The sequence below is a fragment of the Vitis vinifera genome, chromosome 14, assembly GCF_030704535.1.
Source record: "Vitis vinifera cultivar Pinot Noir 40024 chromosome 14, ASM3070453v1".
Taxonomy (NCBI): Eukaryota; Viridiplantae; Streptophyta; class Magnoliopsida; order Vitales; family Vitaceae; genus Vitis; species Vitis vinifera.
In genome coordinates, this window is record NC_081818.1 from 24,225,466 (window position 1) to 24,247,757 (window position 22,292).

At 35.8% G+C, this 22,292-nt stretch overlaps 2 protein-coding genes across 4 annotated transcripts in view; both read right to left on the bottom strand.

Moving 5' to 3' along the window:
- The window catches only part of LOC100853981 (uncharacterized), a 68,104-nt gene extending 55,104 nt beyond the window's left edge, over positions 1-13,000 (bottom strand). For all 3 annotated transcript variants that reach the window (XM_010662332.3, XM_010662331.3, XM_010662330.3), the window contains exon 1: positions 12,877-13,000. In XM_010662332.3, the coding sequence (XP_010660634.1) occupies positions 12,877-12,885 (9 nt within the window). In that variant the 5' untranslated portion in view covers positions 12,886-13,000. The remainder of the gene's footprint in view (positions 1-12,876) is intronic.
- A 2,626-nt stretch (positions 13,001-15,626) lies between these two features.
- Positions 15,627-16,771, bottom strand: LOC100261723 (expansin-A23-like). Its single transcript, XM_002276604.4, has 2 exons — positions 16,614-16,771; positions 15,627-16,513 (listed from the first exon to the last, which is right to left on the bottom strand). The coding sequence occupies exons 1-2, from the start codon at positions 16,747-16,749 to the stop codon at positions 15,894-15,896; spliced, it is 756 nt and encodes a 251-aa protein (XP_002276640.1). The 5' UTR covers positions 16,750-16,771; the 3' UTR covers positions 15,627-15,893.
- Positions 16,772-22,292: the final 5,521 nt, after the last annotated feature.

Consider the following 22,292-nt stretch of genomic DNA (forward strand, 5'->3'; position numbering starts at 1 on the left):
GACCTCTCGGTCCACGAAGATAGGAACTTGTCTCCGAGAGCGTCGAGTGGTGAGGCAAATGGGCCCAATCTAGCCATTGTTCCTTTTGGAGGGCTTTTAGAAAGCCCATTAGTGGAGACGATGGCCCTTCAGGTGGAAGTGGGGACGGAGAGGAAGAATGGAGCTCCAGTTGCCTTGCGAAATTTAGTCACTGCTTGGGTATGCCGACAGTTAGGTTTGAGGAGGAAATCCTATACCTGTTGAGGAGAATGAGGGGGAGAATTGAAAAGAAAAATCAGGACAGGGAGAATAATAAGACAAAGTCTTCAGTGTCAAAATCTAGTAGGGAATTAAAGAAGCTGGAATGGACGGTAAGCTATAAAAAAACTAAATTGGCTTCCAATGAAGGCAAGTTTGGAGGGGCTTCAGGATCAAGGATTAAATGAAGATAAAGATTTTATCTTGGAATGTTAGAGGGGCAAATGATAGTGAAAAGAGGAAAATCATTAAGTCCATAATAAAATCCAATAAGGTGGACGTGGTGTGCTTGCAGGAGACCAAAATCAAGGATATGAGTACGGGGATTGTTCGTAGCCTTGGGGTGGGAAGACATATTGACTGGAGAGCAATTAACTCTAAGGGGGCAGCTGGAGGTGTTCTGGTGTTTTGGGACAACAGAGTGGTGGATTTGTTGGAGGTGGAAGAAGGGATATTTTCAGTGTTTTGTCTGTTCAAGAATTGTATGGATGGGATGAGGTGGGTATTCACTGGTGTTTATGGGCCGGTGTGCAGAAGGGATAGAGAGGTTTTTTGGGAGGAGCTTGGGTCAATAAAAGGGTTATGGAGAGATCCTTGGTGTGTGGGGGGAGACTTTAACATGATCAGATACCCGAAAGAGCGTAGTAAGGGGGGTGAGTTATCTGCTTCAATGAGGAGATTTACTGAAGTGGTAGAGGATTTGGAGCTAAGGGACTACCCCTTACAAGGGGGTCTCTTTACTTGGCGAGGGGGGTTAAACAACCAGTCTCAATCTAGGCTTGACAGGTTCTTAGTTACAGATGAGTGGGACAGAATGTTCAATGGAGCCATGCAGGGGATTCTTGCTAGACCAGTCTATGATCATTTTCCTATCCTACTTGAGGGTGGAGGTTTGAAGAGGGGTTCGTCTCCTTTCAGATTTGAGAATATGTGGTTTGAGGAAAGGGGGTTTATGGATCAGTTGAAGAGGTGATGGGGCAGTTTATCTTTTACTGGGTCTTTTAGCTTTGTCCTGGATGCAAAATTAAGAGCCTTAAAAGGGCTTTTAAAGACTTGGAATAAAGAAGTTTTTGGGGTAATTGAGACTAAGAAGAGAGAAGCTCTTAGCCAGGTGGTGTACTGGGATGCAGTGGAGAATCACTCAATCTTGAGTCTGGAGGATTGTGAAGCAAGGAAGGAGGCTAAGGAGGTTTATAAGACATGGGTGTTGAGGGAAGAAATTTCTTGGAGATAGAGATCAAGGAAATTGTGGTTGAAGGAGGGGGACAATAATACCAAATTCTTTCATAGGATGGCGAACGCGCATAGCAAAAGGAACTGGTTGTTAAGGCTGAAAGTGGATGATTGTTGGCATACGGAGGAGTTAGATTTAAAAAATAGTGTGGTGGGTGCTTTTAATAATCTGTACACTGAAGAAGGAGGATGGCGTCCTGGTGTTGAGGGGCTGCCCTTCTTGAGATTAGACAGTTGTGAGGTTGTGGGGCTGGAAATTCCCTTTACGGAAGGGGAGGTGTTCGTGGCACTTTCAGATCTAGGCAAGGATAAAGCCCCCGGCCCGGATGGCTTCACCATGGCCTTCTGGTCGTTCAGTTGGGATTTAGTAAAGGCTGAAATAATGGGATTCTTCAAGGAATTTCATGAGAGGGGCAGATTTGTAAAATCTCTTAATGCAACTTTCCTTGTATTAGTCCCAAAGAGGGGAGGAGCTGAAGATTTGAAAGATTTCAGGCCCATTAGCCTTGTAGGCAGCCTCTACAAGTTGCTGGCCAAGGTGTTGGCTAATAGAATTAAAAAGGTGATGGGGAAAGTGATCTCAGAGTCTCAAAATGCCTTTGTGGAGGGTAGACAGATTTTGGATGCAGTGCTGATTGCAAACGAGGCTGTGGACTCAAGGTTGAAAGACAATGCGGGAGGGGTGTTATGCAAGTTGGATATAGAGAAGGCTTATGACCGTGTTAGCTGGAGTTTTTTGTTGGCTGTTCTTAAAAGAGATGGGGTTTGGAGAGAGATGGATAAAGTGGATTGATTGGTGCATTTCCACAGTGAAATTTTCCGTGTTAGTTAATGGGTCTCCATCCGGTTTTTTCCAAAGCACGAGGGGGCTAAGACAAGGAGATCCCCTTTCCCCTTATTTGTTTGTGATCGCCATGGAGGTTTTTAGTAGTATGATGAGAAGGGCTATTAGTGGGGGTTACTTATCTGGGTGGAAGGTGAGTGGTGGAAGGGGTGAGGGGATGCATATATCGCATTTGTTGTTTGCGGATGATACGTTGGTTTTTTGTGAGGACTCTTCAGACGAGATGACTTATCTAAGTTGGCTTCTCATGTGGTTTGAGGCGTGCTCGGGTTTGAGGATCAACTTAGAGAAGAGTGAGATGATCCCGGTTGGAAGGGTGCTGAATATAGAGGGTTTGGCTTTGGAGTTGGGGTGTAAAGTGGGAGGGATCCCTTCTAGTTATTTGAGAATGCCCCTTGGGGCAGCTTTCAACTCTTTGGCGGTGTGGGATGGGGTTGAAGAGAGTTTTCGTAGAAGGCTTGCTATGTGGAAGAGGCAGTACATATCTAAAGGGGGAAGACTCACCCTAATTAGAAGCACTATGTCCAGTATGCCTATTTATTTGATGTCTCTCTTTCATTTGCCTAGAAAAGTGAGGTTGAGATTGGAGAAAATTCAAAGGGATTTTCTGTGGGGTGGGGGAACTTTAGCCCATAAACCTCACCTTGTAAGATGGAACTTGGTATGCTTGGAGAAAAGAAAAGGGGGACTAGGGGTGAGAAATTTATCTTTGATGAATAACGCCCTTTTGTGTAAGTGGAATTGGAGGTTTGCTAATGAGAGAGATCCGTTGTGGAGGAGTGTAATTAGCCTCAAGTATGGCGTAGAGGAGGGGGGCTGGTGTACTCGGGATGTGATGGGAAGAAACGGAGTTGGTCTTTGGAAAGCAATTAGGAAGAAGTGGGGGCTGTTTGATGGCAGGGTAGTTTTCCATTTGGGTAATGGGCAAAGAGTGAAATTTTGGAAAGACAAGTGGTGTGGTGATGGGCCTCTTTGTGAGTCCTTCCCATCTCTTTTTTCCATGTCCATGTCGAAGAATGCTTAGGTTTCGGAGGTGTGGAATCCTGTTGGTGATGGGATTGGTTGGACTCCTCTCTTTGCAAGGGCATTTAACGATTGGGAGATTGATTTGGTGGAGCGGTTGTTGCAGAAGATCCAAGCTTTCAGGGTTCAAAGGGAGGAGGAAGATAGAGTGATATGGACAGCTTCAAATAATGGGGTTTTCTCTGTCAGATCCCTTTATTCTATGATGGAGCTGGGGGGCCTTTCTTTGTCCCCTAGTGAAAGAATTTGGAGGGCAAGAGTGCCTCCCAAGGTAGCTTTCTTTGCTTGGGAGGCTTCTTGGAGTAAAGTTTTAACACAGGAGCAACTTCAAAGGAGGGGGTTCTCTTTGGCAAACAAGTGCTTCCTCTGTCTATCTGAAGAAGAAACAGTGGATCATCTTTTACTGCATTGTGTCAAGACGCGGGTCCTATGGAACCTCCTTTTCTCTCTTTTTGGAATATCTTGGACTCTTTCATGTACAGTGAAGACAACCCTTCTTGGGTGGAATGGAGGGTTTGTGGGAAAAAGACGCAAGAAGTCTTGGCAGATGGCGCCTTTATGTATTTTTTGGTCAGTTTGGAAGGAGAGAAATAGGTTAGCGTTTGGGGATGAGGACCTTTCGCTTCAAAGGTTGAAATATTCTTCTGTATGTAATCTTTGGTTTTGGGTCAGGGGTTCCCTAGCAGAGAGTCATTCTTCTCTTGTAAGTTTTGTAGACTGGTTAGGCTCCTAGTTAGGGAAGGTGGTGTGTATACTCCCTGTATACCTAGAGGGCACCGGTTTTTGGTGTTTCCTCTTTTCGTTTAATATACTTCTTTTACTTATCAAAAAATATATATATAAATGTACTTTCTTTCATTGTCTTCTATTTATTGCATTCATTATCATCACCATCATCATTTTTTTTTTACTTTTGATACTTCTCAAATAATATAGTCATCTCAAAAAAAAAAAAAAATTCAAATTGGTATGGATATTTGTGTGAATTTTGAATTTTCATCCTGCATGTGTTTTTCAATTATATTTTTTATTTTTATAATTGACAGTAAGCTAATATAGGGATTCAACTAGAAACTATTTTATCATCCTAATTAACACATTCATTTAATATTTTTTTAACTAGTATAAGTAAAACTAGTTAAGAGCTGGTTTGTGGTGGATACTAAGTCTTTCAAAATCTTGGTGGAGGTGAGCGAAGGGAAGTTAAGAGGAGTTACTTCGGAGAGAAGTAAAGGTTTTTCTTCATGGATAAGGTTTGGAGAGCTTAGTCTGCAATGTTTGTTGGAAAGCGTGGAAGTTTGTTCTAGGAAGGATAGTGGTAAGAGGCTCGTGAATGGCTGAGAGAATGGGGGAAGGAAGTATAGGATGGAACGCCGGTCTAATGAGATGGGTAGGCTCATTTTGTGCTCAATTTGGAATTTGGAAGTGAAGAAGTTTTGTCTAGTGTTCCTGGAGGGTAAGGGTTTTGTAGGAGGATGGGCTACCTTAGCAAAGAGGCTTCGCACCCTTGGCATTGTCACCCGCCCTAAATCGACGCTTGTTCCTGGCTTTGGTGGTGCTGGGAATGAGAAGAGTTCTTGTGGTGCTTTGGCAAAAACAAAATCAATCTTTAGTGGAGGTTGCTAAAGAAAAGGTTGGACGTTATGGAGAGGCTATTTGGGTTCAAATTGGGGTAAGGGAAACAATGGTCAGGGAGGAACAGCTTGGGTGGTGTCTAGTTGGGCGGTGGGGAGAGGTTTCCGGTTCAGTTTCAAAGGTTGCTTTGTTGAGAAGTTGGGGTGCCTATCATTGGAACTTGAAACGGGGGTTGAATGTTGCTAGGTTAGACGGTGGTCTCTTACTTTTCATGTTTGAGAACAAAGCTGAGGCAAAAAGGGTACTACACAAGGGGATTCAACGCTTTAAGGAGAATATTCTGCACATGGAAAGGTGGGGTCCAGAGGTGGGGTGCTTTCGAAAAAATGCACATGCCAAGTAAGTTTGGGTTAGGTTGGTGGGTCTCCCTCTGCACTTTTGAAGCAGGGAGGCGTTCAGGAAGATTGGTGATTGTTGTGGAGGGTTCATGGCAATGGATAAAGATACAGCCAGTTTTTCTCCACTTCAATGGGTGAGGGTGTTGGTGAAATCAGAGGGAAGAGACTTGCCTAGTTCACTACTAGGTTTGTCTTGCCTTACGATCCAGCTATGGTGGGAGGTTCCACCATGGGTGTTGGTTGTGGCTTCGATGAGTAGCAGAAGTAGGGGAGTGAGAAAGCTTAGGGGTGATGATGTTACAGGCGTTGGGAAGAGCATGAGTTGGAGACAACCGATAGTACAATCTGCAGAGGAGATCGTGTTGAGTGAAGGTGGAGAAAGGTGTCGTAAAGCTATGGTGATCTCTAGCATCTCTACTAAAGGCACTGTTGAAAGTCCTTGGAGAAGAAATGGGACAAGGAGTCTAGCTGGAGGACAAAGTGGGACATCAGTCAAAGCTCCCCCTATGGCCTTATAGAGAGAGAATGAGCTTAGGCCCATTGTGTTGGGCCTTGAGGCTGTGAAGGAGGTCGAGAGGCTGGAAGCCTCTAACTTATCTTCTTTGGGTCAGGCCAAGGGAGAGAGAGAGGACTGTGGGCTTTGGTCTGTTGAGACTGAGAGACAACCCATTGGGTCTATAAATAAGGTAATGGGCCAGCCTAAGGGTATCCAGTCTTTAAAAGGGGCTAGATCTTCTAGAGAGCCCCTTATAACGGGGAAGACTTAGACAGAGGAGCATCTTGTCGGGGAAGGGATGTGTCAAGATTTGCAGGCAGGTGAGGCATCAAAGCCCCGACATCCTTTGCCGACAAATGAAGCCCTGCTGGAAGAGGCATCCAAGTACTCAATTGATTCCTTTTAGTCTTCTTCCTTCTTAGGGGGGCGGGATTCTCCTTTTTCTTTTCTCAAAGGGGCCTTGGATGCAATAAATAGCAATGTCGTAGGGTGTGTGGATAATTTTGTTGCAAATGGTAAGGCATTTGTGGACCCATTGAGGATCATTGTGGTTGATGGGACGATGGTTGGTGGTCCAACTTCTTCAAAGGTAGGAGTAGTTGACAAAGTAGGTGGGACTTTGTCAGCAAGGAGGATGGGGGAAGGACTGTCATCTACGAGGGAAGGGACTCAGTTTGCTGGGCATCCAGCTGTTTGGCAAAGTTTAGTTAGGCTCTGGGCATGCCTTCTAAGGGGTTTGAGGGGGAGATTCTGAATTTGATGAAAAAGATGAAAGTAAGAAAAGAGATGAAGGAAAATGTGAGTGCTAGGAGGAAAAAAGTAGGATCTTCTAAGTTTGAGAGGGAGTTGAGAAAACTTGAGTGCTTAGTCAATTTTTGCGGAGCAAGAGGGAATTGTAGAGACTATTTCAGGCTCCAAATGAATTTACGAATTCTATCATGGAATGTTCGAGGGGCAAACGACAAGGAAAAAAGAAAGATTATTAAAGCCTTGATTAAGCCTCAAAGGGTGGACTTAGTGTGTTTACAAAAAACAAAGATCCAAGAGATGAATGTTAGGATAGTGTGCAGCCTCAATGTGGATAGATGTCAAGAATGGGGAGCAATGAATTCAAGGGGTATTGCAGGTGGAGTATTGGTGTTTTGAGATAATCGGGTGCTTCAGTTGATAGGGTTGGAAGTGGGTAATTTCTCGATCTCGTGCAAGTTCAAAAACTATGAGGATGAATTTTGTTGGATTTTCACAGGAGTGCATGGTCCTACACTAAGGAGGGAAGGGAAGACTTTTGGGAAGAGCTGGGGGCAATTAAGGGTCTTTGGAGTGACCCTTGGTGTGTAGCTGGTGACTTCAATATGATTAGATTTCTAACTTGAGCATGATAGAGGGGGTAAACTATCAACTACCATGAACAGGTTCTCTAAGGTAATTGAGGACTTAGAGTTGAAAGATTTATCATTGCTTAGGGGGCCTTTTACTTAGAGCGAGGGTCCGAATAATCAAGCCAAGTCAAGGTTGGATTATTTCATCATGTCTGAGGATTGGGAGTGTCATTTCGGTGTGGTTGTGCAGTGTGCTCTCCCTAAACTAGTGTTTGATTATGCTCCTATTATTCTAGATAGGGGAGGGGTGAAGAAAGGAACAACTCCTTTTAGATTCAAGATTATGTGGTTGAAAGAAAAGGGCTTCAAGGACTTGTTGAAAAGCTGGTGAGAGGGGTACAGGTTTAGCTGGTCTACAAGCTTCATTTTGGTAGCAAGTTGAAAGCTTTGAAGTCGAACCTGAAAAACAAGAATAGAGATGTGTTTGGAAAAATTCAGTTCAAAAAAGCAATGGCTATGGAATAGATGGCCTTCTGGGATTCTAAGAATAGGTCTGGTATTCTATCTTTGGAGGGGTGGAATGCCAAAAATGAAGCTAAAGAGGAGTTTAAAAAATGGGTTTTGATGGAAGAAATTTCTTAGAGACAAAAATCAAGGGAAGTGTGGCTAAAGGAAGGGGATAAAAATACCAAGTTTTTTCATAAGATGGCCGACACACACAAGAAAAGGAATTCGCTAGCCAAAATCAAGATAAATGGGTCTTGGCTCACAGAGAAGGCTGATATCAAGGAAAGGGTGGTCCAAGCCTTTCAATTGCTACTTTTTGACTCAGGGGATTGGAGGTCCAGTATAGATGGGTTGCTGTTTGAGAGCTTAAGGGTGCAGGAGGCAGCAAGGCTAGAGGAGCCTTTTTAAGAGGAGGAGGTGTTTGGGACTTTTTTTTTTTTTTTTTGATAAGTAAAGAAAAATAATTGTATTAAAAAATTATGCTAAAATAGCAGCCCGTGAAATACAAGAGAGATACACTCACCCTCTTAAAGCTGAAACAAAAAACTGTCCAAAAGGATATACAAGAGACAACCTCTCCCTCAAAAGGAACCCACCCGATCAATGAAATTTATTAACGTCGAAGGACCATCTTTTACAAACAACTTAGTCTCTGACCATAATAATTACACAAAAGAACCTTTTAGCCTTTGGATGGACAACACGTCATCTTCAAAGGTGATTTTGTTCCTTACCTTCCAAATTGTCCAAAAAATGCACAAGGAGCAGACTTTCCAAACTTTCTTGCACTTCTTACCCACAAAAGACCGATTCCAACTCGAGAGGGTTTCCTTAATCGAAGAAGGAAACTCCAAAAAGAGAAAAGAACATCTCCCACAAAGCCCTTGTCTTTACACAATGGAGAAGTAAGTGATCTAGGGATTCCTCATTTGTATGATAAAGATAACACCTATTTGCTAAAGCCCAACCCCTCTTCTAGATTTGGTCTAAAGTTAAAGTTTTTCCCCACGGGGCTCTATTGGGTCATGGCAATGATAAAGCACCAAGACCGGATGACTTCCCAATGGCTTTTTGGCAGTTTTCGTGGGATTTTGTGAAGAATGAAGTTATGAGCTTCTTTAGAAAGTTCCACAAGCACGGAAGTTTTGTGAAAAGCTTGGATGCAACCTTTTTGGATTAATTCCAAAAAAAGTGGGGCAAAGGATTTGAGGGATTTTAGACTAATCAGTTTAGTGGGCAGATTGTAAAGTGGTTAGCCAAGGTGTTAGCCAATAGGCTCAAAAAGGTGGTTGGAAAAGTGATCTCATAGGCTCAAAATGCTTTTGTGGAGAGAAGAAAAAAATTTTATGCTTCACCTATTGCTAATAAGGCCATTGATTCCATTCTAAAAAAGTAATCATTGTGGCATTCTTTGCAAGCTTGACATAGAGAAAGCTTATAATCATGTGGATTGGGCTTTTTTGCTATTGGTTTTGCGTAAGATTGTATTTGGTGAAGGGTGGATTAGGTGAATGAAAAGGTGCGTCTCCACAACAAGCTTCTCTGTTTTGGTTAATGGTACCCCAACTAATTTCTTTCAAAGCTCTAGAAGCTTAAGACAGGAGGATCCCCTCTCACCCTACTTATTCGTTGTGGCTATGGAGGTGCACGGTTGTTTAATAAAAAAGACAATCACTGAGGGTTTCTTAAAGGGTTGCTAAATGAGGGGCAAGGGTAGAGAAGGGGTTAATATTTCTCATTTGTTGTTTACAGATGACACCCTAGTTTTTTGTGAAGCCTGTGAGAAGCATATGACTTATCTAAGTCGGTTGCTTATGTGGTTTGAGGCCCTATCGGGTTTGAAAATAAATTTGGATAAGAGTGAGTTAATTTCAACGAGAAAGGTGAACAATATTGAGAATTTGGCTTTTGAGCTTGGTTGTAAGATGGGTGGGCTCCCTTCCTCTTATTTGGGCCTTCGTTGGGTGCCCCATTTAAGTCTATTGGGGTTTGGGATGGTGTGGAAGAGAGGTTTCGAAAAAGATTGGTCATGTGGAAGAGACACTACATCTCTAAATGAGAGAGAATTACATTTATTTAAAGCAGCTTGTCTAGTTTGCCCATTTATTTTATGTCCTTATTATTATTTTTTTATCAATAAATATAAGATTGTATTGCAAAGAGGCACTAAAATAGTGACCCACAGAATTACATAATAAGGGAACTCACCCCCTTACAAAAGGGCCCATACAACAAGGAAAAAAACAAAAAACCTTCTCCCTTATCGCAAACACACCCAATCTATAAAATCTATTAAGGTCGAAGAACCATCTTTTATTCACAAATTGGTTTCCGACCACAGTAAATACACAAAAAAAACTTTCAACCTTTGAATGGACAACACGCAATCCTCAAAAGCAATTGAATTTCTAGCCCTCCATATGACCCAAAACAAACATAACGGTCCCAATCGCCACGCCACCTTCCTCTTCTTACCCACAAAAGAGTCCCTCCATCCTAAAAGGGTTTCCTTTACCGAAAGAGGAAAAACCCAAGAAACTCCAAAAAAAGAAAGGAGCAACATCCACACTTCCCTTGTTTTTTCACAATGAATGAGGAGGTGGTCAATTGACTCCTCACATGTATGGCATAAAAAACATCTATTTGTCAAAGCCCAACCTCTCTTTTGCAAACGATCCAAGGTTAGAACTCTCCCCCATGAAGCCTCCCATGCAAAGAAGCTTAATTTGGGCTGCACACAAGAGTTCCATTCCAAGGTCTATTTTATGTCCTTATTATGCATCCCAAGGTCTATTAGATTGAGATTAGAGTAGATCCAAAGGGACATTCTTTGGGGTGGGGGAGCTCTTGAGTGGAAACTACATCTAATGTGATGGGATACAGTTTGCCTTTACAAGAGGAAAGGGGGCTTAGGTGTGAAGCATCTTTCCACTCTTAATAAGGCTCTTCTAAGCAAGTGGAATTGGCATTTTGCTATTGAAAATGGGGCCTTCTGGAATCATGTTATCAATGGGAAGTATGGGGAAGAAGAAAGGGAGTGATGTTCTAGGGAGATAAGGGAGGGATTTAGTGTTGGTGTTTGGAAAACCATAAGGAAGAAGTGGGGTATTGTGAGTAGTAGGATCCCTTTCTTGGTGGGTAATAGGCGGAGGGTCAAGTTCTGGAAGGATAAGTGGTGTGGGAATGTCTCTTTGTGTAGATCTTTTTCGTCCTTATTTGCCTTAACAAGTTCTAAGGATGCATGAATGGAGGACGTGTGAGATTCTTCTGTCCCTAGGAAGGGGGGTTGGAGCCCTTATTTCTCTAGACCCCTCAATAATTGGGAAGTGGGAAGTGTGGAGAGGTTTCTTTCATGCTTGGATGGGTTGAGGGTGCATAGGGATGAGGAAGATAGGGCGCTTTGGACAAAGACAAAGAATGGGAAGTTCACTGTGATGTCGCTCTATACTGCTTTGGAGTTGGGGAAATCGATCTCTTTTCCTTGGAGCAACATATGGAAGACGTGGGCGCAACCTAGAGTCGGTTTCGTTGCTTGGGAGGCAACTTGGAGAAAAGTCTTTACTTTGGATCAAGACCAGAAAATGGGGAGGTCATTGGTGAATCGATGTTTTTTGTCATTTTGAGGAAGAATCCATAGACCATCTCCTTGTCCATTGTGTAAAGACAAGAGTCTTGTGGGAGTTGCTTTTTGTCCTTTTTGGGGTGTCTTGGAAGCTACCATCGTCAATTAGAGATACTTTGTTAGGGTGGCATGGTTCGTTTGTGGACAAGAAGCGCAAAAAGGTGTGGAGAGTGGGTCCATTATGCTTATTTTGGATGATTTGGAAGGCAAGAAATAGAATCGCCTTTGACAGGAAAGAGCCTTTAATCTAAAGTCTAAAAAGTTCTTTTGTTTGTTTTCTTTGGTCAAAAGTAAAAGGGTGTATAGATGATGTTCCTTTAACTCTTTTTAGTTTTATAAATTGGTTGGGCTCTAGGTGAGGATGGGTTAGCCTAATTCATTCTTATTTTGTAACTTTGGCTTATCATGGTGTTTGTTGGCGGTAGGTGTATACATTTTGTATACCATAGATTGCTCTTTTGGCAGTCCTTATTAATATATCTTTCTTTTCATCTATCAAAAAAAAACCTAACTTTTATTTTGAATGAATTAAGAACTTCATGTGGGTTACTTCTCTTTTATTTTTCTTAAACTAACCTTTTAATTTTTACAATTTGTTGTAACTGATTTATTTGTTTCTTATAATTGATTTTATTTAAACACAAAACAAGTTAAAAAGATTCAACTTCTTCTTATACCAAAAATGAGAAAGAAATTGTAATCCAATTCCTTTGATTTCAAATTCCATTAATTGAATTCTTCTCCTTCAGGACTTGGTTCCAAACACAGCATTAGGGAGATTCACCAGTGTGGAAAGAACCCACTAGAGTTTGAGATCTAGTCCATTACCCAAAGTTCCAGAACCCCATATCTCCACACCCTAACAATACCAAACTTAATGTCTTCCTATTCAAGAACCATATCTCATTTTAATAGCCATCATTAGCTAATGTTCACACATCCCTTGCATATCTTTCATACCCTCTTTGAAGCCATCAATCAACCTGCCTCATGTTCCCTTAAGCCCACCCTCTTTATTCTTCTTAGAACACCCTACATCCTACCCGACCAAATGTATCTTCCTATTGGACTCCCCACTACACACAGAAACTCTCTGTGGATTATTTCCAATCTAAGTTGATAGATGTAACCTCGTATCCTGCTATAAAATAAATTACCTATCCTCTAAACGACCAATCACCCACGAGCATTCCTTACTAGTATTGATATCAATTAGCAAGTTCCATACCAAAATTCTGAAAACGAAAGTAAAATCAAGAACATCACTCTACACAAACAATAGGGCTCGTTCAATCATCAGATAAAGAAATTCTTAGCCTTCTAAATTCAATTAATCAAAACCGTGATTTGAAATTTGGCAAGAAACTGCAAACTAGTGGCAATTACACAACGTAATAAAAGAAAAAAGGGGAAAAAAGGCTTTTCGAATTAAATTTTTTTCGCAGGCTGAAATAACATGAAAAATTGAACCAAACTAAGTACAACAATTCGGTTTGATAGAGTGAAGCTACATTTTCTAGAACCAAAAAGAATAAGGAACATATGAATTATAATTTCCTCTTGTCTTTCGTATTTTTCCGTTTCCTTGGAAAATCAAACAGATGAAAAGGGCGATCAATTACCTGCGCCATTGAGACGGAGAAACTGGAGCTGATCGTAAAGGAAAAAAAATCAAAACCCTAATAAAAATGTTTCGCGGACCAGCCAGTGGAGTATGTGTTAGGCAGTGACCATGACACGGGTAAAATTGGAAGCATCCATTTCGATCGAAGTGACTGAAATGCCCTCGTGGGCTTCAGTCGAATTAAACGCTGCGTTGCAGCTTCAAACGACGCCGTTTTACATTTATTTTGGCAATGTTAGATAAGTTACTACAAACTCAAGTAAATTGAAAAAAATTAAATAAAATTATATTTTTTAGCAAATGTTCCAAAAAATATTTTTTATTTTAATAAAATATAAATTATATATTTATAACATTCTCGGTTTGACTATCGATCCAACTATCAAACCGTAAATCAATAATTTTTTTAATTTAATGATCAATCCGATTTTTAAAACATTAGTTATTGTTATAAAAAAAAAACTTGAATAATTTCTCATTTGATGGGATGGTCTTTAGGGTAATATAGCAAAACAATGGTATAAAAAATTAAAATTTTCTTTAGAATCCAACAGAAAGGAATAATGACTAGTTGTTGGAGTTCATTTCCGATACAAAAAGCTTATAATTTATTTATGACAAATTTAGAGTGCATTTGATAGTTATTATTATAAGTATTTTCAACCTTTATAATGCTTGAAAGATAAAAAATTTAAGTATTTAAAAAAGGTAAAAACACTTCCTAAAATCAATAATAAACATACTCTTAATTGAATATGACTCATTTTTATAAGGTGTAATTCATGCATTTAATAAGATAAAAATGTGCCTTATGAGATGTTTTTGGTATTATGATTATGATCAAATAAAAATAATAATTGATTTTAATAATCATTATAATAATTATTATTAGCGATGATTTGACCTATCGTCTTTGCTTCCACAAATAACATCATATTATACAATAGAAAATATCATTAAGAACAAAAATAGATTCAACTACTAGTCTCAAAGCGTAGCACTTTATTCCACTATTTGTATCACCATCTAAACCATAAGTTCTTTTACTACATCTAGTAATGAAAATGTTTTATCCAAAAATGTTTTTTTTTAAATTACCTATAAAATAATTATCTAAAAAATACTACAAGAGATTTTTCAAAATTATAAATAAATTTTCAAATTTTTAAAAGCATTTCATAAATTTTATCAAATATTATTTAAAAAAAAAAACACTTTTTACATTAAAAACATTTCCAGAATCACCGTCAAACAAACTTTTATTTTTCATTAACAAAAATTTTTAAGTTAAAAGCATTTTTTTAAAACATGGCTAAACGGGTTCCTATTAATTCATACCTAATAAGAGCAATTATAATGTCAATGAAGAATGAAGCATTGTCTTTAACAATATTAATTGTAGCATTTTTCTTGTCATTGTCATTAATACTGAATTGGAGATAACCAGTTTTATAATTTTGTCTTGTCTAACATTAATGGATGAGTGGATAGTTTGTATTTGTTTAATTTGCTATTTGTCATTCATAAGTTGGATAAATCTAGTAAGAACTTGAAATAGAATGATATGCTTGTACACGGAAAAATCTTTGTGGGAATAAGTCATGGTGTAAAAAATACATGATATTAAAAACCTAAAATAAAATATAGAAAAAAATTTATTCTCCTAATAATAAAATTTCAAAATAAGTAAACTAAATTTCGGGAAAATGGGTCTTGACTCACTAATTTTTTTTTTTTTTAAAAAAAGAGAAGAAATTATAACATTTATAAATTAATTTTATCTTCATTCATTTAAAAGTATTTTAAAATACACACATTTTTTCATGAGTAAAACAATTATTTATTGAAATATCTTTTTACTTAATAATGTTAAAAAAAATTGTTAAAAAAAATTAATTTATCATTTTAATTTGACAAAAACATCTTACAAATAAATATATTATAAATTTTTATTATATAATATGTGACATAAATCATTGTGATCTTCAAGTGATAAATAAAATATTTTCAATTCCTTAATTAATAATAAATTTATATCATGTATTATATAAATCCACTTATTTTCTTTCTTTTTTTATAAATAAAATTGAATAAAAAAATTTATTAATTGACAATAATAATAAAATAAGAAATTTTAAAAATACAATTAAAACTATAATACTTAAAAAATAAATACAATTAAAACAAAAAAAAACTTAAAATTAAAAAAAAATATTAACTCCTATTATATTTCAACTTTGTCTCGATATCTATAATTTCTACTAATATGTTTTAGCGAAATGAAAGTTAATATTTTATTTTTATATTTTTAGTTTTAAGGGTTTTTTTTTATAATAACCTTATTTTTATTTTTTATTTTTTTTTATTTTATTAATATCAAATCCGTTCTCACAATAAAAAAAGAATTGTCAATTGATATTATTAACTTGATAAGTAAAATAGTAATTCCAATAAATAATTATTTGACGTATAAAAAATTGTATATATTTTAAAATATATGAAAATAAAATTGATTTATAAAATTTGGAATTTTTTTCTATATGTTTTTAAATTATGGAGTAAAAACCCACTTTTCCCTTCCCTTAATCCAAAAAACCAATTTTGGGAAGCCAAATTAAATAACCCATTTTGTTTCCAATACAAAATGGAGAAGAAAAGGAAACATAATATCATTTTGTAGAAGGGCCAAAAAGTTGAAGAATATTTATTGAAAATCCATTCGGTGGATTATTTGACTTTCTTTAAGCATTAAGAAAATAGAATAGAGGAGTTCTTATTTTTTACTATTTTTATTTTGAAAAGTCAAAAACAAAAAAAAAAATGAAAATATTTTATTTAAAAAAAAAAAAAACAAGAGGCAACTAGGCAAAAAGAAGTGGTGGCAGCTGCTGAGAAAGCCATCTTCAAAGCAATCTGATCGTCAACCTATCCACAGACATAGATGATAGACCTTTATTCAACCTATGGCCTATGGTGCAGCGAAGAAAGGGATGACCCAAAGACGTAAGAAGACTGCTAAAAGTTTGATTTCCCTTCAAATGTCTGACCAAATTTCCAATCAGCTGGTGCAACATTATCGGACTGAACCATCTTCTGATCCCTTGTGGTCACTTGGAACGACAAGCTTTGCCCCACCAGCACCACCCCGACCTCCCAATTCTGTCCCCAGTTGCGCGACATTTGAAGCCACTGGGTGTTGGAGCCCTTAATCTTGACATTGGAAACATCCCCAACGCCCCCAACATTGAACACCAACACAAGTACCCAATACCGATTCCCCTTGATCTCAAACTTGATCCCTCCTCTCTTATGGCACCTAACTCGACGGTACTGCACAGGAATGATCCCGGCCTTGTATTTGGCAATCCTTACGAACATGGGCATGGACAAGTCGAAGTGTTGCAGAGGAGGGTTGCACCAGTTTCCCGTCGGCTTGCTGTAATTAGGAGGGCAGAAGTTGGTTGCAGTTACTGTAATGGTGCCAGCGTCGGGTATACACCATTGTGGGTCGTTCACACACTTGATCTCAAAGCATGCTCCGCAGCTAAGGCCATTGTCGAAGAGCGCTGTGCTCAGGGCCGTGGTCTCCAGTCCGTATCCTTGTTTGAAGAGATCACCATATCCACAAGCACCTTCTGCAACACCCAATCACAAATCGATTAATATCTCATGTTTCATGTGCATAATTAGGAGAGAAGCAAGCTAGGTTTTCATTAATGCAGAAGACAAGCATACGCATCGTCTCGTTGCCCTGCATGTCACCGTAAAACGTTGCATGGGCATCATACCATCCCGTCTGACTGCTGGCTAAGCCTAAGAGCAAGAGAGCTGTGAACATTGCCCCACCAAGCAAAAAATGAGAGCCGGCCATGGGTGTGTTGGGGAGAAAGATTATACATGTGGGCAAACTCGAGAAATTTGGAATTTATAGAGATGTATGGATTTAGAAGTTGGGTAGAAGAAGGATGAGAATGGTTTTACAAATGTTGATGTAAAACCAACCTGTCATATATGGCATTGAAATAGCAAAATCTAGTAAGAAGTTTGAAGGATGGTTAGTTTCATCCTTACACTGCATTAATGATAATGGAGTTTTGTTTGGCTTTTTGCCCAAGACATTAAGTGAAGTGGACAAAATAAGAGAAGAAGTTGTAGCATTGGCTTAATTAATAGTAAAAGGATGTAATGTTGGCTTAATCAATGGTGAAGGGAATGACTCAAAATATAATCTTCTTTGTATCCACTCTTTATTACTTACTGATCATATACGTAACAACTCAAAATAGATATGAAATGGTAAGGGAAGTTGAGAAATCTTCCTTGTATATATATAAGAATTAGTAATTGATGAATATGAAATAATACCGCATTTGCAAGATTAAAATTTTGGTGGGTCAAATTATTATGAACTTCTTAAATTTACATGGATTTTAAAAAATGTCATGGGTTATTAATATTTGAAAATATTACAAAATTAGGTATTATAGTAAATATTGAATCAAATTAAGAGTCTATTTAACAGTGATATTAGAAAGTGTTTTTAGTTTAAAAAATGTTTTTAAAAAAAAATTATGTATTTGGCAAATTTTTGGAAACAATTTTAAAAATCTGAAAAATCATTTATAGTATTAAAAAATCACTTATAGTATTTTCTGAAAAAATACTTTTAATTATTAGAAAAGTTTTCTAAAATCACTATCAAATGAACTCTTAAAACCTGTTTGGTAGCAAGGATAAAAATATCGGTAATCACGGATATATCGGTACTTCAATTTTACGGATATATCAGATATATCGAAGATATATCGGCGGATATTTTGCAAAAAATATCGGTAGACTTAAAATTGTTAAAAACTCATGAAAATGTAAGGAAAATCTCATAATAATATAATTAGAGTATAATAGACATCTTAAAGTTATTTTATTGAAAAATTTGATATATGTATAACATGATTTATCATATTTGATAATAATATTGTATGCATCGATTAAAATATGAATTTTATAAGTGTACATTTATTATTAAATTACATCTAATATTATGATATTTGATTATAATATGTCTAATTTTAAAATATATATTAATATTAAAATTATGATCCATTTAATTCAATTGTATTAAACAATATAAAATAAATTATGATATATATATATATATATATATATATATATATATATATATATATATAATTTTTTAATATTTAATTAATTATTAATGATATTAAAAACATTATGAAGAAAATTATATAATTTTTATATTTTTGGTAATCAATTAAAAGAAAATTTTGTATTTAATTATAAAATAATTATAATTAATTTGCTCTTTAAAATATTCTTTTAATATTTTATTTGTATAATGAGTTTAAGTATATGTAAGTTTAGTGCAGAATATACTTGCTCGAATAGTAAGTGGAGTGTACCCCAAACCTTTTGGTGTTCAAATCCCCTTAGAAGCAAAAGGAGAAGGTTGTGGCACTGTAGCGCGTTTTACTTCCTTTCACCCATATTGACCATAGGATATATTTCCTCCTTATTTGGTAGTAATTTTAGGAAATACTTATAATCTTTTAAACACTTAAAAGTTTTATCATTCAAGTATTAAAAAGTTTAGAAATGTTTTTAAAATTAGTATCAAACACACACTTAATGTGTGAAGCAGTATTTTTATTCGAAGTATTTTAAATGAAAGTATTTTATTTGAAAGTGTTTTTAGGAAAATCACTTATCAAGTGTTCTTTCAAAAAACAATACAAGTGATTTTTCAACACTAAGTGAATTTTTAAATCTTTAAAAGTGTTTTATAAAATTCTTCAAATACACTTGTTAAACTAAAAACGCTTCATAAAATTACTGTCAAATAAGCTTTGGTGATTCTCTTAATAGAGAAAACGTTTCTACTAAAAACACTTTGAGTATAATCAATATCTTTGAATCAATACATTTTCAAATCATTCATTTGAAAAAATAGAAAATCTTCTTACCAGATGATCATGATGTTTTCCAAAGATCGAATTTTTTTATCAATGGGGGAACAATATCACCATTTTTGTTCAATAAGATACCAAAGTGTATGATTGACTCATTCCACGGTAGAAATAATCGTAGAAAATCCTTTGATAATACGAATTCCTATTTCTCAATGATATCGCACGGTGAAGACAATTGGCTAAATTTCATGAAACCATTTTATTATGTTGAAGTCAAACTCACTCTGAAGGTGAAAAAAGAGTTTAAAAAATATAATTTTTCTTATTTTATTTTTAAAAAAAAACCTTTTATAAATAGGGAAAAGAAATGGAAAGAGCATTGACAATGAAATCAAAGACTAAAAATGGAATATTTTAGTTGGGAGTAGCATAACGTGTTTACTCCATCTTATTAAAAATAAAAACTCAAAGTGGGGTTATTAAATACAATGAAACTTTTTGTTTGAAAGGTCAAATCTCGTTTGTAATGCTTTTTATTTTCCCATTTTTAGAAAAAAATTTCCTTGTCTCCAAACATAAAAATAAGAAATGGTATGAAAGTTTAATTTATATGGGATAGATTTATTTGGGTGTGGATCACCTCAAAAAAAAAAAAAAAAAATCCTTCTTGATCATGTAGGGTTCAATAATAGATTGGCACATGTTCTTCTAATTATTGAAAGTCTCTTGATCAATTACCTAATGACTTCATCTTATCTTATAATTCAATTAAGGCTTCATTAATTATAATTAAATAAAAATTAAATTAAGTTAAAAATATATATTTAAATTAAAAATATAAGAGAGAACAACTATCTTTATGTAAATTTTCTTTTTTCTAATTCTTGGGTTTTATGCTAGACCAATCTAGGGGAACCTATATTAATTGGACGGTGATCTCTTTTTATAATTTTAATAAACTTAAATGTTATATATAATAAAACAATAAAATAACAATTGCTTATAAAATAAATAAAAAATGAAGAGAAAATACAAACTCTAAATTTATAGTTGTTCGATACAATCTCGACCTACAATCATTTTTCTCAAATCTTGACCACTTTGAGGGTTCCACTATCAACATGCCTTTTAAGTCAAAGCCTTAAATGTCTTATATTTAAATTATAGTTTCAATGGACCCTTATTTGAAAATCTCTCAAGTAATTACTCACGCTTGAAAATCCCTAAATAATATTTTACCAAGTTTTCAATTTTGGTTTAAGCAACACGAATGAAACTAGGATTGAGGGATGCACTGAAAATGGAATGCGAGTTTAAGCCCAATACACTTCTAATATTTTCCCAAGGTTCAATAAATGATTAAAGAATACCTTTTAACAATTCCCTCTACAATAAATCAAATATAGAGCATTTATATAAGAGTTAGAACGTCAAACTAATTATTAGAAACAAGTCTTTTAGAATCGAATGTTTGCATGATTGTCCACCTACTAGCCATCAAAGCACAAACGTTACATGGTCATCCACATTGGCAAGTGGACGATCACATGGTTATCCGCATGACATCTAATAATTTCCCCAACCAAAGAGAGTAAGTGGATTCCACATAGTCATTCGCATGTGCTCCAAAAGTTCATAAATATTTCTAAGTTTCATTTCATGCAAAATGAGATTTAATTCATTTAGAGAAATCATATATATATTTTTCTTTCATAAGTAATGTTTAAAATAATATTAATAGTTACTACTACTAGTTTCTTTTATTATTCGTCCAAGCTAGATAAACTAGTAAATCATTGCATTTCCTAATGTAGAAATACAAATCATTCTTCCTTTCAATGGTTAAAAAAAAAGTGAAAGATTTTTGTTTAATTCTATTTTTCTTCTCTTTTTATTGTCCTTTCATTTATAATTCAGGGATGTTTGATAAAATTTAATACTTATTACTTAATGACTTAAATTAACTTTAAATTAAATTATTATTAAGTTGTTAACTTAAAACTTATTATTTATTTTTTTATTTAAGTATTAAGGTTATTTGATAATATTAATTAAAAATTTGTTTTAATTTATGAAATTGACATATTTACCTTCATTAATTGTAATTGATTTTTATTATCATTAATATTAACTAATGTTATTTTTATTAATTTTAAGCAATAAACTTGTTTATTAAACATCAATATTTAAAGTATTTTAAACATATAAGATAACATTAAAATATTTATTATAGAAAATGAGCCATGGTTTTAGAGTTACGGTTGCTAAATATATTCTCATTAAATATTGATAAACAAGACAAAAAATTGAGATTAAGAATAAATGAACTATTTTAACTTAATACTAAAGTTATTTATATTATTTTTTTAAACATACTAAATCAATTTAATATCTTAAATTATTAAGTCATTAAGTCACCCTCTTCTTGACTTGCATGCCTTTTTCTCTCCGAAACACCTGAGGCTGAGGCCATGTATCTCAAGTGTATCAGCGGTGCATGCCGCCAACATACTCGTGCCCCTGACCAGGGCTGGGACCTGGCTTATTGATTCCTCCTCCAAGTCTTCGAACCACGTTGGTGAATTTGTTTCCTTCTCCAGGGCTTGGCCTTGATTGCTTGATGGTTCTAAGAGACAACCCATCAAAGAATCCCATGACCCCCGTACCAGCGGGGCTCTGCGGCTTCTTCAACCCATTGAAGGGGCGGCCTTGGATGGCGGTGGAGCTGATCAGCACTAGAACAAGGAAATAGAAGCTCAAACATTTGAGTGAAGAAGCCATATGAATGCGTCTATCTGTAAAGAAGTAAAAAATTGGTATGCAAAATATTAGAGAAGTTGGTGTCCAATTTACATGGAGCTTGTTTCAAAAGAGCGTTATATATACCATTCAAACAAAGGTGAGGCTAATCAGCAATGGCTTTCATATCGGGAAAGGTAAGCATGAGCAAAGAAAATAGGGAAATGGAGATTGGAATCGAAATTGAAAGGTGTAGGAAACGAAGTAGAAGTGGCAAAAAAAAAAAAACTTGTACTGAATATTAATCATGGATTCCTCCAGGCTGCTAATTGAATCATGCATGGGAAAATCTTCTCACAATTAATGTAGGGAACCATCGACCATGCAGTGTTTGAATTCAAACATGAAGGAGCATGCTGACTTGACCAACCATATGTTTGCCTTGAAAAGTGTGAGGCCGGTTTGCCTTGAAAAGTATTGAATAAGGCTCGCATATTTTTCTAACTAATGAATGGTCCTGCTTACACTACCAATTTTAGCATTGGTGGCATAGTCAAAAAGTAAATAAGCATATGGAAAGCCAATTTGATAACTTAAAAATAATTTAAGTTATTAAATAAATTAAATATATTTAATAAAATGATTTAAAGTAAAAAACAACTTTAAATAATAAATAAAAATAATTAAATTATTATTAAGTTCATATCTTTACTTTATTTTATTTTTTACTTTATTTATCTTAATTACC

Bases quoted from the DNA above. Each gene is read 5' to 3' on its own strand.
- LOC100261723 (XM_002276604.4), bottom strand. From the start codon at position 16,749: ATGGCCGGCTCTCATTTTTTGCTTGGTGGGGCAATGTTCACAGCTCTC. The intron at 16,514-16,613 runs GTATGCTTGTCT...TGGGTGTTGCAG, and splicing joins GCAGGGCAACGAGACGATGC to AAGGTGCTTGTGGATATGGT.